General features: G+C 44.1%; 1 protein-coding gene across 3 annotated transcripts in view; it reads right to left on the bottom strand.

Moving 5' to 3' along the window:
* Positions 1–5,680: 5,680 nt before the first annotated feature.
* TAPT1 (transmembrane anterior posterior transformation 1) overlaps positions 5,681–18,019 on the bottom strand; it is a 55,981-nt gene continuing 43,642 nt past the window's right edge. For all 3 annotated transcript variants that reach the window (XM_054708021.1, XM_054708023.1, XM_054708031.1), the window contains 6 exons: positions 16,864–16,973; positions 15,819–15,878; positions 15,362–15,430; positions 11,720–11,796; positions 8,756–8,916; positions 5,681–7,797 (listed from right to left, as the gene is read on the bottom strand). In XM_054708021.1, coding sequence (XP_054563996.1) covers positions 7,580–7,797; positions 8,756–8,916; positions 11,720–11,796; positions 15,362–15,430; positions 15,819–15,878; positions 16,864–16,973 — 695 coding nt within the window. In that variant the 3' untranslated portion in view covers positions 5,681–7,579. The remainder of the gene's footprint in view (positions 7,798–8,755; positions 8,917–11,719; positions 11,797–15,361; positions 15,431–15,818; positions 15,879–16,863; positions 16,974–18,019) is intronic.

The following is an 18,019-nucleotide window of genomic DNA, read 5'->3' as shown; positions in this document are numbered from 1 at the left end:
AAATAATGGCTGTTTTGCGGGAAATTACATTTTGAAAGAATTCCAGCTCCCTGCTGCTCGTCCAATCCTGGGAACATGTTCCTTTGAACTTGCTGCTTCTCCCGAAGCCTCGAAGTCTTACCTATAAAAGTAGACATGACAGAAATGTGAGTGCAGGACGAAGGAACTGAAGCACCTACAGTCCTTTAGCAGAGTCCAGACGTGGGGAGAAACCCCCCAAAACACAAACGAGTCCTACTCCTTACAACCCCGCAGACCCCTCGAACAGCCCGTGAGCTGTGGTTGCAGGCTCTTGGTGAGCTGTCAATGGCCAGTCTACTCAAAAATAAAAGCTTATTGTCCTTTGATCAAAACAGCAGAGGGGAAATGGCCCGGTCTAGGGTGACCCCAAGGGGCTAGGAGGCTGCCTTTGAGTGGAGGCTGAGTTCATGGATGCAGAGAAGGTTCTCATCCACAGTTAGGGTCTGTCTTCTGCGCTGAGCAGCCACAGCCTCAGCTTTTCAAACTGGGTCAGCCCTTAACCAGGGGGCTGTTGTGTGACCCAATTAATTAGTTGGAAGTAAAAGGACTCTTGCAAAGAGGAGAGAAGACGACATCAAGAGCAGTCATCTGTGCTAAAACGACAGCTCATTAATGCAGGTTTAATTAGGTGATCGTAGGGTTTTAATTTGCAGTGGGAGGAGGGTGTTCTCCTCAGGGGACCCTGTGGGACTAACTCAGGGTGGCAGGTAAGCGGCCTGGGTTTGTCTCCATCACTAGCCGGGTGTATAGGGCCAGCTGTCCAACCTCCCAGGCCTTGTTTTCCTACTTTGAAAAATGAGAGTCATTAAGCCGATTTCCTCCATTAAGCAATGGATGGGAACACAGTCCAGAAAGTATCAGGTCCCCCAAAATACCAGGGTTAGCATCGTCACATCGTGATCATTTGTTTCTCTCAGCTGGCAGTCCAGGGGAGCCCAACTTTGCCAGAGAATGGAGTTTTGTTTCTGTTTATTAATTCTTTATTGGCCACCATCTCCCAAGGACTCAAGGTAGCACATAAAGACACACGCCTAGTACAGCATCATTCCAGAAAATACCGCGGCGAGTCTCAGGGGCCATGCTCACAGGCACCACAGTGCAGTAGTGTGATTTTGTTTTGTTTTGTTCATCTTCCTGCTTCGTTTGTTGAGTTTATGAATGGAAGATAATAAGATTCCTTCGTTCAGGGAGTACACATCTCTGCAGTGTCCACAACAACCTGTTAGATAATCTCCCCCTTACGGGCACAGTCGCAAAGGCAATCATGGGAATGGGCCCCCTTCTGTGTCCATCCTCACTGACCTTCACCTTCATGACAAGGAAGCTGACACCTCAAAGGGACAGGAGCCGATTTCACTGTGATGTCAGGATGGGGCACCATCGAAGACGCGGTTGAGCGCTCCTTCAGTGGACGGCGAAAGCCACCGGTGAGAACAGCCTTGCTTCACCTCTGAACATAAAGGAGACTGAGCCCAGCCCTCCTTTTAGGGGGTCTTGTGTCCAGTCTAGACAGAATGGGGATCATTTTGTGCCCGAATGCTGTGTCCTCAGCCTGTTGGGGCCCCGACAATGGAGGGGAGAGAGAGGGTGCTGAGTGCTGTGTCCCCCGGGCAGCACCCAGTATGTCCGATGCTCTCCATGCCTTGGCCCCTGGACAATGACTCAAGTTCAAAGCCTTTGGGGGAAATATCCAGAGGACGAGTGTCAGCAGGACCTGGTGGAGCATTTGCAATGACTGTGTGTGAAAAGACACCAGGAAAATGTGTCCTCCAGGAGAGAAAGATCGCAGGGACACAGTCTCAACATGAGCACAGCTGGAGAAACAGCGCCAAGCCAGGTGAACAGCCCTGCGGGGGGTCAGCCTGTGGGTGGAGAAATGCACTCTGGGAGGAAAGGCTGCTGGAAGCTGGGCCTGGGAACGCCTGCCCGAGGGAGGATAACTCTCTGCTATGGGCAGAATGTGTGTGTCCTTCCCCGAGCAACCCTCCCCTCCCCCCGTGTATATGTTGAAATCTGTTAGTACACACAGACCCAAGAACAGACCCCTGGCCCGAAACTCTACCTCCAAAAGCAGAGGGCAGGGAAAGACGGGAGAAAGAGGCGGGGCACTCCATTCTGGTAACTGACCCAGTTTATTAGGGAAACTTACGTACAAGGCACACCTTGGGCAGCTGCAGGATGAAATGGGTGTCTGCACCTCTTGACCAGAGCCGAGGAATAAGGTAAAGGGTCGGGGCGGGGCGGGGGCAGTTCTGGGTACTAGTACATGGATGCTACCAGGTGCACAAAATTACTTGACTGGTTTGACCAGGTCAGGACACTGGCCTGTTCCAGGATCCAGCACAGTGGGAGGCCGAGAAGGGGACTGGTTTATATCAGGAGGAGCATTGATTACGATCAGATACTCACCCAGCAGCTGCTGGAAAACACCCTGCTCACTCTCTCCCAGCAGCTTGAACTGCTGGTTTCTGCCTGAATGAAGCTCCTTCGCAGCTCACGTTATCTATCACCTCTTTTTTTGTTTCTTTCTTTTTAAAATATATTTTGATTGATTTCAGAGAGGGAGATAGAAACATCAATGATGAGAGAGAATCATTGATCAGCTGCCTCCTGCGCGCACTACACTGCGGATGGAGCCTGCAACCCAGGCATGTGCCCTCGCCGGGAATCGAACCGTGACCTCCTGGTTCATAGGTCAACACTCAACCACTGAGCCACACTGGCCAGGAATGTATCACCTCTCAGAGGCCTCCCTGACCGGCCAGTTTCAGGAAAGCATCACGTCCCTATTATCATATTACCTTGTTCTCTCCACAGCATCCATCAACCTCCTCAAACCTCAACTGCTCCCACGTGTCATCTCTGGTTTCTCCACTGTAATATGTTTCTAAAGAGAAGAACCCTGCCTGCCTTGTCTGCTCCGTCTCAGGATCCTAGAGCAGAGGTCACGCTCTGAGAGCCACAGGAATTCCCACAAAGGGTGCTGGTGCTCACCTGCGCCACCTAGTGGACTGTGTCCTTTCCTCGGTCCTCAACTTGGCTTGGTGATCAGAGCTTTGGAGCATCATGTGGTACCTGGACCCAGTGCTCTGGGGGCTCTGCATGGCTAGTCTGGAAGGTTCCACAGCTGTGGGAGGGGTGGAGCCTCGAGGGTACGGTGGGCGGAGCGCTGGGGTTTGAGGACATCTGGAAGCCCCCGGTTCTGTCCAGTTGCCTGGCCTTGAGCAAACGACATCAGTCAGAAGCAGAATTTGGTCCCAAATTCTATTTTCGTCTCTCCAATCTTTCCTGGGAGAAGCAGATGGAGCTGTTTTTGGCCCTCCAAATTCTCAGGTCCAGATCGGGGCCAGCGGTTCTCAAACTTGAACATGCGTGCGAGTCCCCTGGAGGGCCGTAAACACAGGTGGTCGGGCCCCTCCCAGTTTCTGACTCAGCAGGTCTGCATGTGTAACGTGTTCCAGATGTTGGGCTGCTGCTGGTTCAGGGACCACACTTTGAGGACCACTGAACTAGGCTCTGAGGCTTCAGGCGTAAAGTGTGTAAACACTTTATAATTTACACAGTCCTTTTTTCCATTTATCCTCTCATTTGGTAGTTACTGCAATCCAACTTCAGATTCCACTTACGCTCCCCATTGCCTATGGGATCGAGCCCAGGATTCCTGGGAAGGCATTAAAAGCTCTCCAAGATCTGGCCCCTGCCTCCTCCTCCAGTTTCCCAGGGACAAAGCTATCCCTTCAAGTGTTCTCAGCATGAGGGTTGGCACTTGCCAGGCACTCAGACACGTACCATGAGAGGAGGAAGTCCGGTGCTGCTCTTTGTACAGCTGAAGTCCTTTTGCCTCCATGTCTCTGTGCTGGCGGGCTATACTCATCTGCTCTGTGACTGTGCACCCCACTTTCCCGAGGAAGAAGGGGCATGGCTGTTCAGTAGAGCATCTGATCAAAGAGGACTGTGCCACTGATGAGCATGCTCAATGTTCAGCTTAAGACGGACCAGGGTGCAGGGAGGCTGACCACATAGTAATCTTTATCTTTTTCCCTAAAAACAGTAGTAAACATGAACCCAAGAGTATTTCAGAAGCACCTGTTTTAGAGAGTCAGGTCTAAACCTCACTCCTTCTGTGAAGTTCTCTCACTGGGCCCTTTCAGAGTCCCTGGCGTATGGGTGGGGGCTGTCATAGCCCCTCTACAATCTGTGGCTTGGAAACGAAGGCATGCATTGCTCTCTCGCTGCAGGCAGAGCTGTGTGAAAGGCTCTGCAGAGGCCTCCCTGGACCCAGGTTCCTTCCCTGGGTGCTGAGAGCGCCAAGCATTTGTCTGCATGGCTGGCCGAGGGCACACCTCTGGGTTCCAGCTGATGGGAAGCAGAGAGAAGGTGGAAGGGACCTGGAATGGTATATACCCCTTCAACTTCCATCCCTCGCTGAGGATTAGTCCCTTGGCCACGTGGAATAGCAGGATGGACTCGGGAAAGCAGTCCCCAATTGGACAGCTCAGTGCCCAGCTAGCACCCTGTCTGTATGGATAACTAGGGTCTTCAGTAAAGGAGCATTTTATTTCTTTGTACTTTATAGAGGCAGTTGAAACTGCTATTCAATTATCTTATTTTAAGCAAATTCAATAGGAAAAAAATAAGACTTAACTTACATAGAAATGTTAAACAGCTGGATTTACTTCAGAATGAAACCAAGCGGAGATCACCTGGGCTTAGCTGTCTCCAGCACACTAGTTCACTGACACGTCTGCTACGGGCCTCCCCCAGGAGGGCAGGGGCTTTGTCCACTGCTGATCACAGCATCCAATAGTCCTGACACAGAGGCGATTAAGAAATCTCCACTGAAAGAAAAAATAAAGCTAAGACATTTCACAATGCAGTGATTTTAAATTATTTTGTGATGTGTGTGCTCTGCTGAGTCACTGAGAGCAGAAGGAACATTTTTGAGGATCTAATGATAACAAGGTTCTTCCATGTGTAAAGAGTATAACATCCACATGCTAGACAAGATACAAAAGTACCAAGTACCAAGAAGATCTGGACAAGCTCCTGAATGACCCTATGTTACATTTCAACTCCAAAGGAAAATCGGTAAGAGTCTGACCTATGTTGTGGCTGAGATTATTTTAAAAACCAAAGTAGTCTTTTTTTAAAAAAATATTTTTATTGATTTCAGAGAGGAAGGGTGAGGGAGAGATAGAAACATCAATGATGAGAAATAATCATTGATCGGCTGCCTCCTGCACGCCCCCTACTGGGTAGGAATCGAGGCGGTAACCTGGGGATGTGCCTTGGGAATTGAACCATGACTTCCTGGTTCATAGGTTGATGCTCAACCACTGAGACATGTCGGCCGACCCAAAGTCCTGTGTTGAACTTAACTCCCAGATGTGAAAAGCATATTGTGTGACATTCAAAACACTTGTAAAATGCAGGTCCCTTCATGTAATGACAGGTAATAAATGGTCTATGATCAAGACTCAGCCTTTTGTTTCCTAAAGACAAGATTCAAACATTTTGCCACCATTGTGACCAAAAGAATAATTCAAATTAGAGAGTCCTGCCACTTGTAAATTAGAAATAAATTCTTACAGAATGGGAAATTCACTCTACCAAATATAACAGTAAACATCATGAAAATAAATGCAGTGACCTTTTTAAAAAAGATTACAAAATTGAATTTATTGAGTTTCACACAAGATGCACTTATAAAATTAGTACTGAATGCCATTTTGACAGAAGAAATGAACATCATTCCAAACTCCCGATATATCCTGCAGAGGAAATTAAAATCTTGCGGAATTGACAGCACAGTAACAGAAAAATTCGAGCTAAAGTGAAAGATACACCCCTGTCATATTCTTGCTCTGATTAGGGCTCTGTTTGGCAAAGTTTTCCCCAAAACTATTCCTATTCATTGTGGACACTGTTCTTTTTGGTGGAGAAGAGGAGAATAAAACGTAATTTTAAAATGGTGCTTCATTGAAACACACAGAAAGCAACTTAAAAGTCTTTTCATTTTTAACATGAAGTACTTTGCAGTCTCACAAAAGCATTTCTGTACAGTTTCCTTTTATCCCATGTGAACATTAACCTTCAGATTTCTTCACTTAATGCAAAACATTAAAATTCACTTGTATGTCAAGTGAAAAGCCAAAGCATTCAAGCTAGCTTTACGTTTCACCCAGGAAGCAGACAAACCCCCTAAAATTTACCTCTGCACATCCTGTGCCTGAGATAGCAGCACAGGAGCCGAACTTCAGAATGAAAAGGTCAAAGGAAAGAACAGTGACATTTGGACACTGAAATGAGAGGTTGCAGAATTCTTCTAAAGATGCAGGAAGGTTTCTCAAGGTAAAATGTGGTGGGAAACAGCTTGTCCTATGAGGCAGGCCACAAACTAATAAGCAAGCAGAAATGGACTCTTGACCTCAACCCAAAAGCACCTTTTGGTTGCTGTTCCTAACATCTACACACAAACTCGTCCCCACACCCAGTCGGCCACCCACACCCCACTGGCTTCCCCCCCCAGCGCAGGCACCCCGGGCAGTGCCGCCCCCCAGGCGCCCCCACAGGACACAGCCCGGCCCCAGGCACAGGCACAGGCACTACAGACAGAAAGGCTAATGCACTTATAAGCCTGAGCAGGACGGCTGCTCAATCCACTTATTTCCTTTAAAACTGTTACTTAAAAATCTCAGTTACGGGTTGACACCTTTGAATTTTGTACAGTTCTTTAGCCGATTCAACACCAAATCCTTTTATCTGTAACAATTGATGAGCAATTAGTTTTAAAGTGAAACCAGTTATCTATACATTAAAGTTACCCCTGCTCTGCTTTTTTTCAGTATAAAAAGTACATCTTTGTAATGTAATTTCTATTTCACCCACTGCAATTAAACAATACACGGCTCACATTTTGCTTTAAAGAGTAAACTGAAAAATTATAAAACATAGTCTCAGTGATGCATAACCTTCATTAGTTAATATTTTTTAAATAGACAAACTGGCTACTCTTCATCATGTCTTATTTAAGGTAGCCTTTTATTCTGATTAATTCAGATACATCTTCCAGGATTATTCTGTGGTGAGAACGTTTATCTCGACTTAAGTGTAATTACTTTTTTAAATGCTTTGGCAGATGAAGCAGTTTGAAACTGTCTGTGGAACTAGTATGGGGCAGGGCAGGTAACGTCGCGGGGAAAGCTTCCGCTTCCCAGGTAGATCCCTTACACTGCAGGGATCTAGAGGCCAGAGCTGACGTTCCGGAAGCACAGACGGACCGAGCTGAAGTGATTCGAGGTTGTTCCCATCAGGCCGGAGTGACTGCTGCTTCTCTGGGGGAGAGGGGCTCCCCACGCCATCCAGGCTGGAGGTCACTGCTGTTCCGTGACCTGACCTTCAACCAGGCCACATTACTGGAAGAAAGCTACTCAGATTTGCTTTCTGTTAATAATTTAAGTTTTAAATAAATATATAAGTGCCACGTTTTGCATCTGTCCGCCCCGGCGGCACCGTGGCTGCCCCAGGCCTCGGCGCTGGGCACAGGGAGCCGCAGAATTCAGTCAATTCGGTTTCCGCAAATTGTGAACCTGTCTATGTCCAACAGATCTTTCTTTGCGGACCTGTGCTTTAGTTCAGAGTTTTCCTGCGTTATGTCCTTCTCTTCACCGTCTGGAGTTGTCAGGAACTGGTCGGAATTGCTTGTCACAAGTAATGGTATGACATTTTCCTTCTGATGGCTAGGCTGGCTGGTGACAGAGGCAGACAGGGTTTCTTCTGTGGAAAAACAGGGCCTTTAGTTAGAAAAGGATTTCCTTCAAACGTACACTATAGATGAGCTTACCAATATCGTAGTACTGTACAAAAGTGTAAGGATAACCAAACAGCACATTGCAGAAGCAGCCATCTATATATATAAAAGGCTAATATGCTAAGTGTCCCTCCCACTGTCCAACCGGTCGCTATGACATGCACTGACCACCAGAGGGCAGATGCTCAATGCAGGAGCTGCCAAGCTGCAGTGACTTGGCAGCAGCGGTTCTCAGGTGACTCACCCTGAAACCAGAGAGGAGGGAGCCTGATTCCTCACGGAGCCAAGTGATTCTACCTTTGGCCGTGGGTTATGTTGTTGCTGGGGCACTGTCGGCCCGAATCTGGTTTACTGCACACTTGCATTTGCGTTCCACACCCTGTATGACAACAACTTTGCAGAGTGCCCTCTCGCACGCTGGGACCCCTCGGGGGATGTCAGAGAGTTGGTTTTGGCCGGATCCCGCAGGCCAGGCCAAGGGACCACACCTGCTGGAGGGACCCCACTCACTGTGCAGACACTGGGAAAGGACCATGGTAGGTTGGCCGCAGGGCGTGTCTGGCCCATCTCGCACAGTCCTGCCCCACTGGCCACCTTCTTATTAATTTCCTTTCAATGTGCATGAATCCATGCACCGGGTCACTAGTAACGTATAACGGAACGCAGAGGCCACACCATTTCTGTTTGCTAACCCTTATAACAGGTGCTCACTGATGATCTACTGAACATAATAACTCAGAGCACTGCATGGGGTGCATCTGTGATGAGATCTAAACAGAAACATTAGCAATAACAACTAATAAAATGAAGTCAAACCCTGAAAGCACTGCTGAACATTGGAGGGCAGTGATTTGTTACAGGGAGAGAGAAGACAATAACTCTCCTGAAGATGATGCAGAGAAGCGATGAGAAGGCCCCACCTACCTTGAGAGGGTTTGCACTTGCTCTGTGGTTTACTGGACGGTTTGCCGGGAGTGCTGGCGGGGGGAGGGTCAAACAGCTTCTCTTCCATTTTGGCTTCCTTCACATATTGGCATGATTTTCCCAGCAGCACAATGCTATTCAGTACTTTCAGGGATATCAACCTAAATGCAGAAAAGACAAACGACCACTGTTGGAACTCATCTCAATCACGGGACATGCCACCCACCACCAGGTGAACAGAGGACCCGGGAGTTGGAGGGCCGAGTCTGAGACATCCCACACCGAGGGCCTAGCGCCACGCCCAGGTTTCCCTATCACGGGGGAACCTAGGATAAATACTTACTTCTCATGTAAGAAGAAGTCATATCATTTAAAAGTTATACCTTCTGACTAACATTTATTTTCTTCCTATATCACTTAGAAACTTCACCTTCCAAATGATTTAATTTTTTTCTCTTACTACAAAACAAATACATTTAGTAGCTACAGATGAACAACAACAACAACAAAATATATATATAAAATAACATAGCTCCACACTCTAGCATTGATCCCTGGGACACCTGCCACATCCCTTTCACCATGTTGCTGTGCGTACACATCGATTTGTACTTTTTCGCTGTTTGGAATGGGGCTACGAAGCAGGAAGGGCTGGAGTTTGGAGTCAGAGCACAGACCTGGGGCCCAAGAGTTTGCATTCACACCTGATTCCACTGCCTAGAGCTGCGTGGACCTGAGTCTCTCAACCTGTCAGTCCACAGAGGAGATGACTTTGATGAGGTGCTCAGAGCAGCGCCAGGCACACAGAAACTTCAACCAATCCTGTTATTTCATTATCATCATTGTTGTTTTACATAAACAGCATATGATGACTATTTTCCCCTATCAGTTAATGTTCCGCAGGGACGCTACTTTAACGGACCTGATTATTGTGCTGTATGGGTTATCATAGAACAAAGCCCCCTCAAAGCCCCTAGTTTCTGGATATTTAGATTATTTTAAGTATTTTTCTTCTATTAAAAAGTTCCTGATTAAGAAAACTTATGTTAAATCTGTATTTCCTCAAAATAAATTCCTAGACAGCTATAACTACAGAAGTCAGATTTCTACACCAAAGGTATATAACATTTTCAGGTACTTGATACAAATCTGGCAAAAAATCTGAAAAAAACAAAACAAACAAAAAAAACCCTCTTCCTATTGGAATCTCCTCACATACGGGGCCTTAAATGGCCCAGCACCCAGGACATCATTGCCCTGTGAAGGGAGTGAGGAAGTGGCTGCTATTTCTGATGTCTTAGATGAAACCTGGCCACGACAGGAGGTCACAGGCCGGGGGGGCAAGTGTGAGGTGGGGCCTGGCAGGCCCCTGTGGACTCTACACCAGGACAGAATGCTCCCACCTCGGGCCTCACAGCTCCTTGGCCAGCTGCCTAGGGGACGTCTAACTTATGAGATCCGAACCAGAACTCTTGATTCCAGCCCTAACCCTCCAAACACAAAACAAAACAAACCCACATATGTATGTCACAGGCTTCCCCGTCACAGTAAGTGGCAATTCCATAGCCCTAATTGCTTGGGCTCCAAACTCTGTACTCACATTTGATTCTTTTCATCCCCCTCCCGCCGCACATCCCATCAATCCCTCCACCAGTCCTGTCCAGCTCCACTTGCAAAATATGCCCCTAGCTGACAAATCCCCCACTCAATTCCAGCTACAGCCACCGGCCCAGAAAGGACAGTGACAGTTACCTCCTGACCCAGCCGGCTTTTGCTTCTCCTCTCGTCACCCTCCAGTCCCCCCTCTGCCCAGCAGCCAGGGTGGTCCTGGCAAGAAGCCAAGGGAAGTGGCGCTTTCTTCTGCACAGGACCTTCCAGGGGCTCTCCCTCCCGTACAGCTGAGGCTCGGGCCCTGCCAGGGCTGCCGTGTGCTCCTGGCATCAGGCCTGCACTGTGTCCCCTCTCTGAGCCTGCCTGGCCTTCCCCTTACTCCATCCGCCTGCACAGAGAGGCCCCCGCTCTCTCTCCAGGGCAGCCACCTCTGCGGCTCTCCGTCCAGACACTGCCATGCTTTTCTTCCTGGCGCTTGCCACCAACGGTCACTGCACAGCCATCTGTCTTTCTGGTGGTTGCCTACTTTCCCTCTGGAACTCAGGACACAAAGGCAGGTCCTTGTGTTCTTTTCGGCTGGTCCCTAGATCAGCACTGGGAGCAGCTGCGAGTGCTGCTCACTGAGGAGCGCTGAGCAGAGGACCCACGAGGGCAGGGCTGCGAGCTGCCCAAAGCTCAGTGAGAACAGTCTGGAAGCATGTTCCTGACTCATGATGCTCCTGAGACAATGACAAGTGACAGATGCTGTGCTCCTGTATGGAGCCTCGAGTATGCTAAACCAGTGGTCGGCAAACTCATTAGTCAACAGAGTCAAATATCAACAGTACAACGATTGAAATTTCTTCTGAGAGCCGAAAACCAACTTCTGCGCATGGGCCACGAAGTTTCAATCGCACTGTACGTGCGTATCCGCATGTGGTACTTTGTGGAAGAGCCACACTCAAGGGGCCAAAGAGCCGTATGTGGCTCGTGAGCCGCAGTTTGCTGACCACTGTGCTAAACCATTAACGTGGCAAATACAATAGAAATTAAAAGAGGTTTTTGTACATAGAGAAATGTCTGAATGCAATGTCAGATTTCATTTTAAAATATGGGTAAAACTTAACTTGTAAGTAAAAAGAGCTTTAAGTAAATGATTTCACTAAAGATTAAAATAAAATCTAAAGTGCTATTAATACTACTAGCAAATAGCGATTTAATTGAACCAGAGCTTAACTGAGTCACAAACATATTGGAGGTACAAGCTGTTATGGGGGCCCAGGACAGTTAGAATAGTGTAGTATGACTTGATTATATCTTGCATTTATGCTTTACTGTATAACCAAAAACATATTCAAGAATAGTTCATCTTACCCAAAATAGAAGAGTATGACACAGGCATAAGACAGGATTCCTTGAACTTTAATTGAGCTTGTTACAACTCTGATGAGCTAGCCAGAAACAGACCAAAACAACAAAAACACACAAAGAAAACACACAACCATAGAGTTATTAGTTCATATTTAAATAAAGTAATCTATACTGATGTTAACACTTTAGGCACACACCTGTGGCCTGTCTAAATCCAAACAGGCAGTTCTAGATCTGTCGATTTCTAACAAACTGTGGCAGCTTGTGAAACCTTTTCTGGTAGATTTGGGTGGTTCAGGCAAATCTCAGATGCCCGTAGCTAATGCCAACCGTTGACACTGTGCCTAATTCATAAATGACACATTTGCCTGGCCCTAATAGAGAAGCAAATCGGGTGATTTTTAACACGAAAAATTATTCTGAAAAATACAAATGGATTCATCATGCTGTTTGTGTCCCTGCTACAGCTAGATCCATTGAGAGGGCATTTCCATTTTTCTTGCTTTTTTTGTCCTTTGTCCTCTGACTCTTTTTAAGAATCCTCAAAGACTCTCAGGGATCACAGAGAAAAGGGAACCTTAAAAGAACTAAATACTATTGCAAAATCAACTATGTAAAGATTGAAAATTTTCTGTCTCTTTTGGATAGCTGTGGTTAAACACCCATTTTCTTTTTTATCTCACAGAAATACAGCAGTAAAATCTTGATCCTGGGAAGTCTGCTGAGCAAATGAGGTGGGGTCTGTCACGGCAAAACACTCAGCTATTACAGCTCTGGCAGAAAATGTGCCCGTATACAGGCATTCCCCGCTTTTCAAAAGGCCACTTTACACCACTTTGCTTTTACAAAAGACCACGTTGGTACTTGTTTTCACTAACCGAAAGAAATCCAAAGGTAATTTTTGCTTTTACTATAAAAAGCATTTGATTTGCAGGGAGCTGACATAGACGCAGCTCACACCCTGAGCAGCAAGAGTGGCCGCCAAGCTCCCTTCCAGGGAACCACATCAGCATCTCAGCATCGGGCCACCACAGCTGAGCCCTGTGTCTGGGAGCATCTGGGCTTTATCTTCATTTTGTGTATCTGTTAGCAAGATGTGTCCTTAGTAGCAGAAGAGCTCAGAAGGGAGTTTACATTAAGTGTAGAAGTGGACATAATTAAGCATTTTGATCATCATGGTGAACAAAATAAACACACATAAATTAATGTCAACTGCTTCTTTGGTTTACGCTATTTAGGCATGAGAGGTTTCACAGAAACGCTCTATGTTCAGATAGCGAGGAGACTGTATTAGGGTCTGGGGGACTGCTACATGGAAATGGGAAGTCAGGGAGAACAACAGGCCTTATCTAGTAATGTTAAGTTATTACCATCTAAAAGAGTTTATTAGGGTGCCTTAAATAAACATCATAAAATACATTTTAAACATATCTTTAAAAACCTGCCAGTAAAAGAACAATTGGGAGGACACAGAGGGATGGACTGTCGCATGTTCTATAAAGTTTCGTTATGAGAAAGTGACAAAGAAGTCCTCATCATTTCCTCTAATGAGGAATGACCTGCTGTCCAAACAGCTGTGATAAAAGCTAACGTGGCTCTAGGATTTTATTATTTTATAAAAAAGGTTTGCCAATGATCACATTCAAGGCTTAAAGGACTTCATTTTTATTTAGTATAGTAGAGGCCCGATGCACGAAGATTCGTGCAAGAATGGGCCTTTCTTCCCCTGGCTGCCAGCACCGCCTTCACTCGGACCGGAGCCACCTTTCTGCCTTTGCTCCAGTCCGGAGCTGCCTTTCTGCCTTCCCACGCTGCCCAGAGGCCTGGAGCAGCCCGCCCTGCCTCTGGCCTCTCAGCTCCAGCGTATGCAAATTAACCTGCCAGCTTTGTTGGGTTAATTTGCATACTCACTCCTGATTGGCTGGTGGACGTCGCAAAGGTACGATCAATTTGCATCTTTCTCTTTCATTAGTGTAGATTAGCAGGCAACTTTAAGATACATTCATTCAAAGCCTCATTTCAATGAGACCTTCATACATGATTTCTTTTACTTTTTTGGGGTATGAATTCACTTGAGGACCTTAGGCCTTAAAGAACTGATTCCCGAGGCCTCGGTAGGATCCCTCAGAGCTCTGAAACGTTTGCTGGAGGTCTGCGAGAGAAGCCTGCAAACCCCGCCCACTGGACCACTGCACAACCCGCTGCGAAAATGCAGGCTTTCCAGTAGGGTCTGTTAACTATTCAATAAGCTTAAATCTTTTGGTATAACAACCATAAAAACTCACTTAAAGAAAAAAATCTTTAAATACCAAATTAAAAAACCCACACCAATCATGAATAGAGTTTTTTGGCAAATAAGTTACTGGATAGTTATTATTTAGCAAAGCAGGGTCATATTCAAATATAATCATCTAACCAATCTTTAATAATAATAATAATCAGTCATATAATAATTAGTCTGGCTAACTAGGTTTATCCTCACACTGTATGTATCATGTTTCTAATTGTAGAAGACAAATGTAGAGAAATTCAGTATTCTATTTTATCAATCTCTTAAATGTTTAACAAATAATTATTTTACTCTTTAAAATCCTCCATTTTTCTAAAATTCTAGGAGTTCATTTTCCCAAGCAAAAAAAAGCTATATTACTATACAATAAACTACCTAGATAATTGAAAACATTTAGGATGTGGTTATCTGGAGAGTTGTACTGAAATTTAAATAACATGAACAATATTGATCATCAACCAGACAAGCTGGTCTAACATACAGCTGGTAAGACCTACAGCTTCTCCCTCCACCTGTTACGTGACTCCGTGACTCTGCATTAAGCGAGAACTCCAGGTGACCTCTGGCAAAAAGTTGGCTGCCTTTGTTTTGATGTGAGAACAGGTAGCCAATAAGGAATATAATGAAGTACGAGTGCACCCAGCCAACCTTCTTAACGAACATTATTAGAGCCTGATGTGACCAGTAACTATTTACAAGGCTGTCCTGAGCAATTCATTCAGATATAAACTTGATGACACTTTTAGTGGGTTCAGTAAATTTCAGTGCTATTATTTAAAATATATATAATTCCTGAAGATAAGACTAGAAAATTTCATTGTAAAAACTTCGGAAAATGAATACAAAATATACTCCATTTGAACATTTCATAATTTAATGTACTTCATTTGTTTCCAAGTTTTTGCTATAAATGCCACTATAATGTGTAACTTTACCTATAAATCATTATGTGCCTTTTACAGCTATTTCCTTAGAATAAATTCCTAGAACTAGAATTACTCCATTAAATTGTCAAATTGCCTCTTTAGAGGTGCTAGACTAACTTACACTTCAACCAACATATGTTATACTTGCCACACCCACGCCTACCACCAAGTATTTCCATAAAAAAACTTTGCCAAATGAATAAGCAAGAGTATTCTCATTGTTAGAAAGGCCATTATATAAAAACAGTTCGTGATATCACTTATCTATTGGATGACTCAAATGCCAAAAGGATAACAAATTTCCTCCAAGTCATTTACCTTTCATTTTTATATCATCCTTTTGAAACAAAGTGATTGAAAATCCGCTGATTAATATTCTGTAATGATAGTCATTGCATCATTTAAAAAAATACGAAAGTACAGACTTACTAAAACAGCTAGCGGGAGAGGAATGAACCCCATCCTCCGCGCCACGGAGTCGCTGTAATCAGTGTACGCCTAGACAGAGAGGGGAGAAGGGTTCATGGGACTTAAAGCACATGTATAAAGTACTAGTCACTCATCACCAGCACATTTTCTAAACAGGTGAGGTTACAAGGAAGAAGGCACCTGGCACCTATTATGTAAGTTAGCAAAATGATGTGGAAATTTAAACGTTCATAAGAAGTTTTAAATACAAAGTTGTATAACTGCTACAAAGCTGCAAAAATCATACCCTATTTATGTTAAGTATTAGTATTATTTTTATTAATTTGTAAAAATTTACTGTCAAGAACAGAAATAAGTAAGAAGTTTAAGTTGATGCAGCTTTCTCTTAACCAGTATTTCGAGCTAAATTAAACCACCGTCAGTTAATTTCAGATTCTGTCTTTGATATAATACTCACATTTTTCTGTCGACTACTAACAAGGTCAAAAGCAAGGCTGGCTCTATATTCACTGTAGACCTAAAAACAAATAAGATTGCAATATTAAGTAATATAGTGCAAATATCTAAAGTGGGGAGACTTATACTTTGCAGATTAATATGTTTAATAATTAACCAGTAAACAGGTCTTAATAGCCAAGCAGACATCTGGGTAGTGTTTCTCTATTTGTTTTCCTACAACAAGAGTAAACAGCTTCAAGTCCCCCAACTGTTACGCTCACAAACCTTTTAAAGGTTTCTCTTGAAAGAGAGATACATACTAGCCCTGGGCTGGGTGGCTCAGTTGGTTGGAGCATCATCCTATACAACAAAAGGTTGCAGGTTCAATGCCCGGTCGGGGCATATGCAGGAGGCAACTGCTCAATGTTTCTCTCTCATATTGATATTTGTCTCTCTCTCTCTCTCAGTCCCTTCCTCTCACTCTAAAATCAATGAAGAAAAAATATCCCTGGGTGAGAATTAAATTTTTTAAAAAAGGAGAGATAAATACTCAATGATAATAGTCATGAGAGTTTAGAGTTTTGGGAATAGTGGCTATTTTAAGTAGTGTAACATATATAATAATTTGGAAATTTTAAATAAACAGTTTGAAAGTTATTATTATCTATATCTAATAATAATGATGTCTTCTTAGAAAATAGATGCTGAGTAAGATTAAAATTGAGTTTTGAAAGCCTAATGTTTTAATAAAAACAATGTGATTTTTAAAAGTTTAAGTAAACAGGTGATGACAGAATAAGAGTTTATGATGATTTTGATCTCAACTACTAGTCAATCCACACCTCCAGCCAAAAGTGTGGAACCAGAATTATTTAATACTGAAATACTATACTTTCAGCTGTGTAATAATTTTTAGAAACTTAAAAATGTAATTCTAACTTTATAGTAGCAGTACTCTTCTATTATCTTCAGAAATGCAATAAACCTAAACTTGTTCTTTTACAACTGGATAATATTAAGTAGAAGTGAACATTCATCACTAAATTGCTTACGAAAATACATACATCTGCAGTAATGTCGTTGAACTTAGTGATAAAGGCATGTTTTACAATATCCACAGCAATTTCTGATGCAATCACCATACAGACATCTGGAAATAACACCCAGAGATGATCTATAAAGTACAGGAAAAAACAGACAATTAAACTACTTAATATAAATAGAATTCAATATCACAGGTTATCACAGAAATCCAAAATTCACAGGGCAAAACTGTAATGTTTTCAATAAATGATAATAGAGACAGAACTAGCATTCAATAAATTATCAAAGGAGCCATATTTTACCAAGTGAAGGGATAACTCATTTACAGATGTTTATTCTGCACTTTCTCTGTGCCAAGCACTTCAGGGAGGACCCGGTGTGAGCAGAGCCTCGGCCTCCCACTGGCGGGTGACTAAGTAAGCAGGCTCATTATAAACCCTCTGATTCCACAGCTGCCTCAGGGGGACAGTAAAGAGCTAGTAGGGACATGTGCTGAAGTCAACTGAACAATTTCCCCCTCTCTGATCATTGTGACTTAAAGATACTGCTCAATCATTTATTTAACTGTCATACAGATATAATTTGTCCAAGTTGCTCACCTTTACATGTATAAAAATGTCAATTTAGTACCAAGTACTTGATTAAAAAAACCTGCAAACAGATAAACCCAAAGACCTTGAAGAAGGGTATAAGAATGGGACTGGGCAAGAAGAAAGTTAGAGACACTGACAAGCAACTGAGGACCCGGGCAGCTGCAGTGAGGGGTGGAGACACTGGCGCTGGGGCTACATGTGCTGACGGGCAGTGCAGGGCAGTCTTAGGGAGTCTGACATCAGGCTCAGGTTGGGGGGATCAGGGGACCTGATTTTATGGTTTCCACAAGAAAATAACTTCTGGACATAGATCTCATTTTATGTTTATTTCTGATTTTTCACAGGTACCTGAAAACTAGCAATGAATCAAAATAAATTAACAAGAAGTTATTAAATGCCTATAACATGCATGGCACTCAGGTAATAAATAAAATGTAAAGCATGATCTCACTTCTTAAGAACAAAGTTGTACAAAAATGTCTGACATCAGAAAACTCTAAGTTACTTGAGACACCTGAGCATGTGGATCATTGCCCACCAAGCTCACTGCAGCATTGCCAGACGGTGCTGTAACTACCTGTCT

Source organism: Eptesicus fuscus, chromosome 2, assembly GCF_027574615.1.
Source record: "Eptesicus fuscus isolate TK198812 chromosome 2, DD_ASM_mEF_20220401, whole genome shotgun sequence".
In the NCBI taxonomy this organism is placed as follows: Eukaryota; Metazoa; Chordata; class Mammalia; order Chiroptera; family Vespertilionidae; genus Eptesicus; species Eptesicus fuscus.
This window is presented reverse-complemented; position numbering and strand designations above follow the sequence as displayed.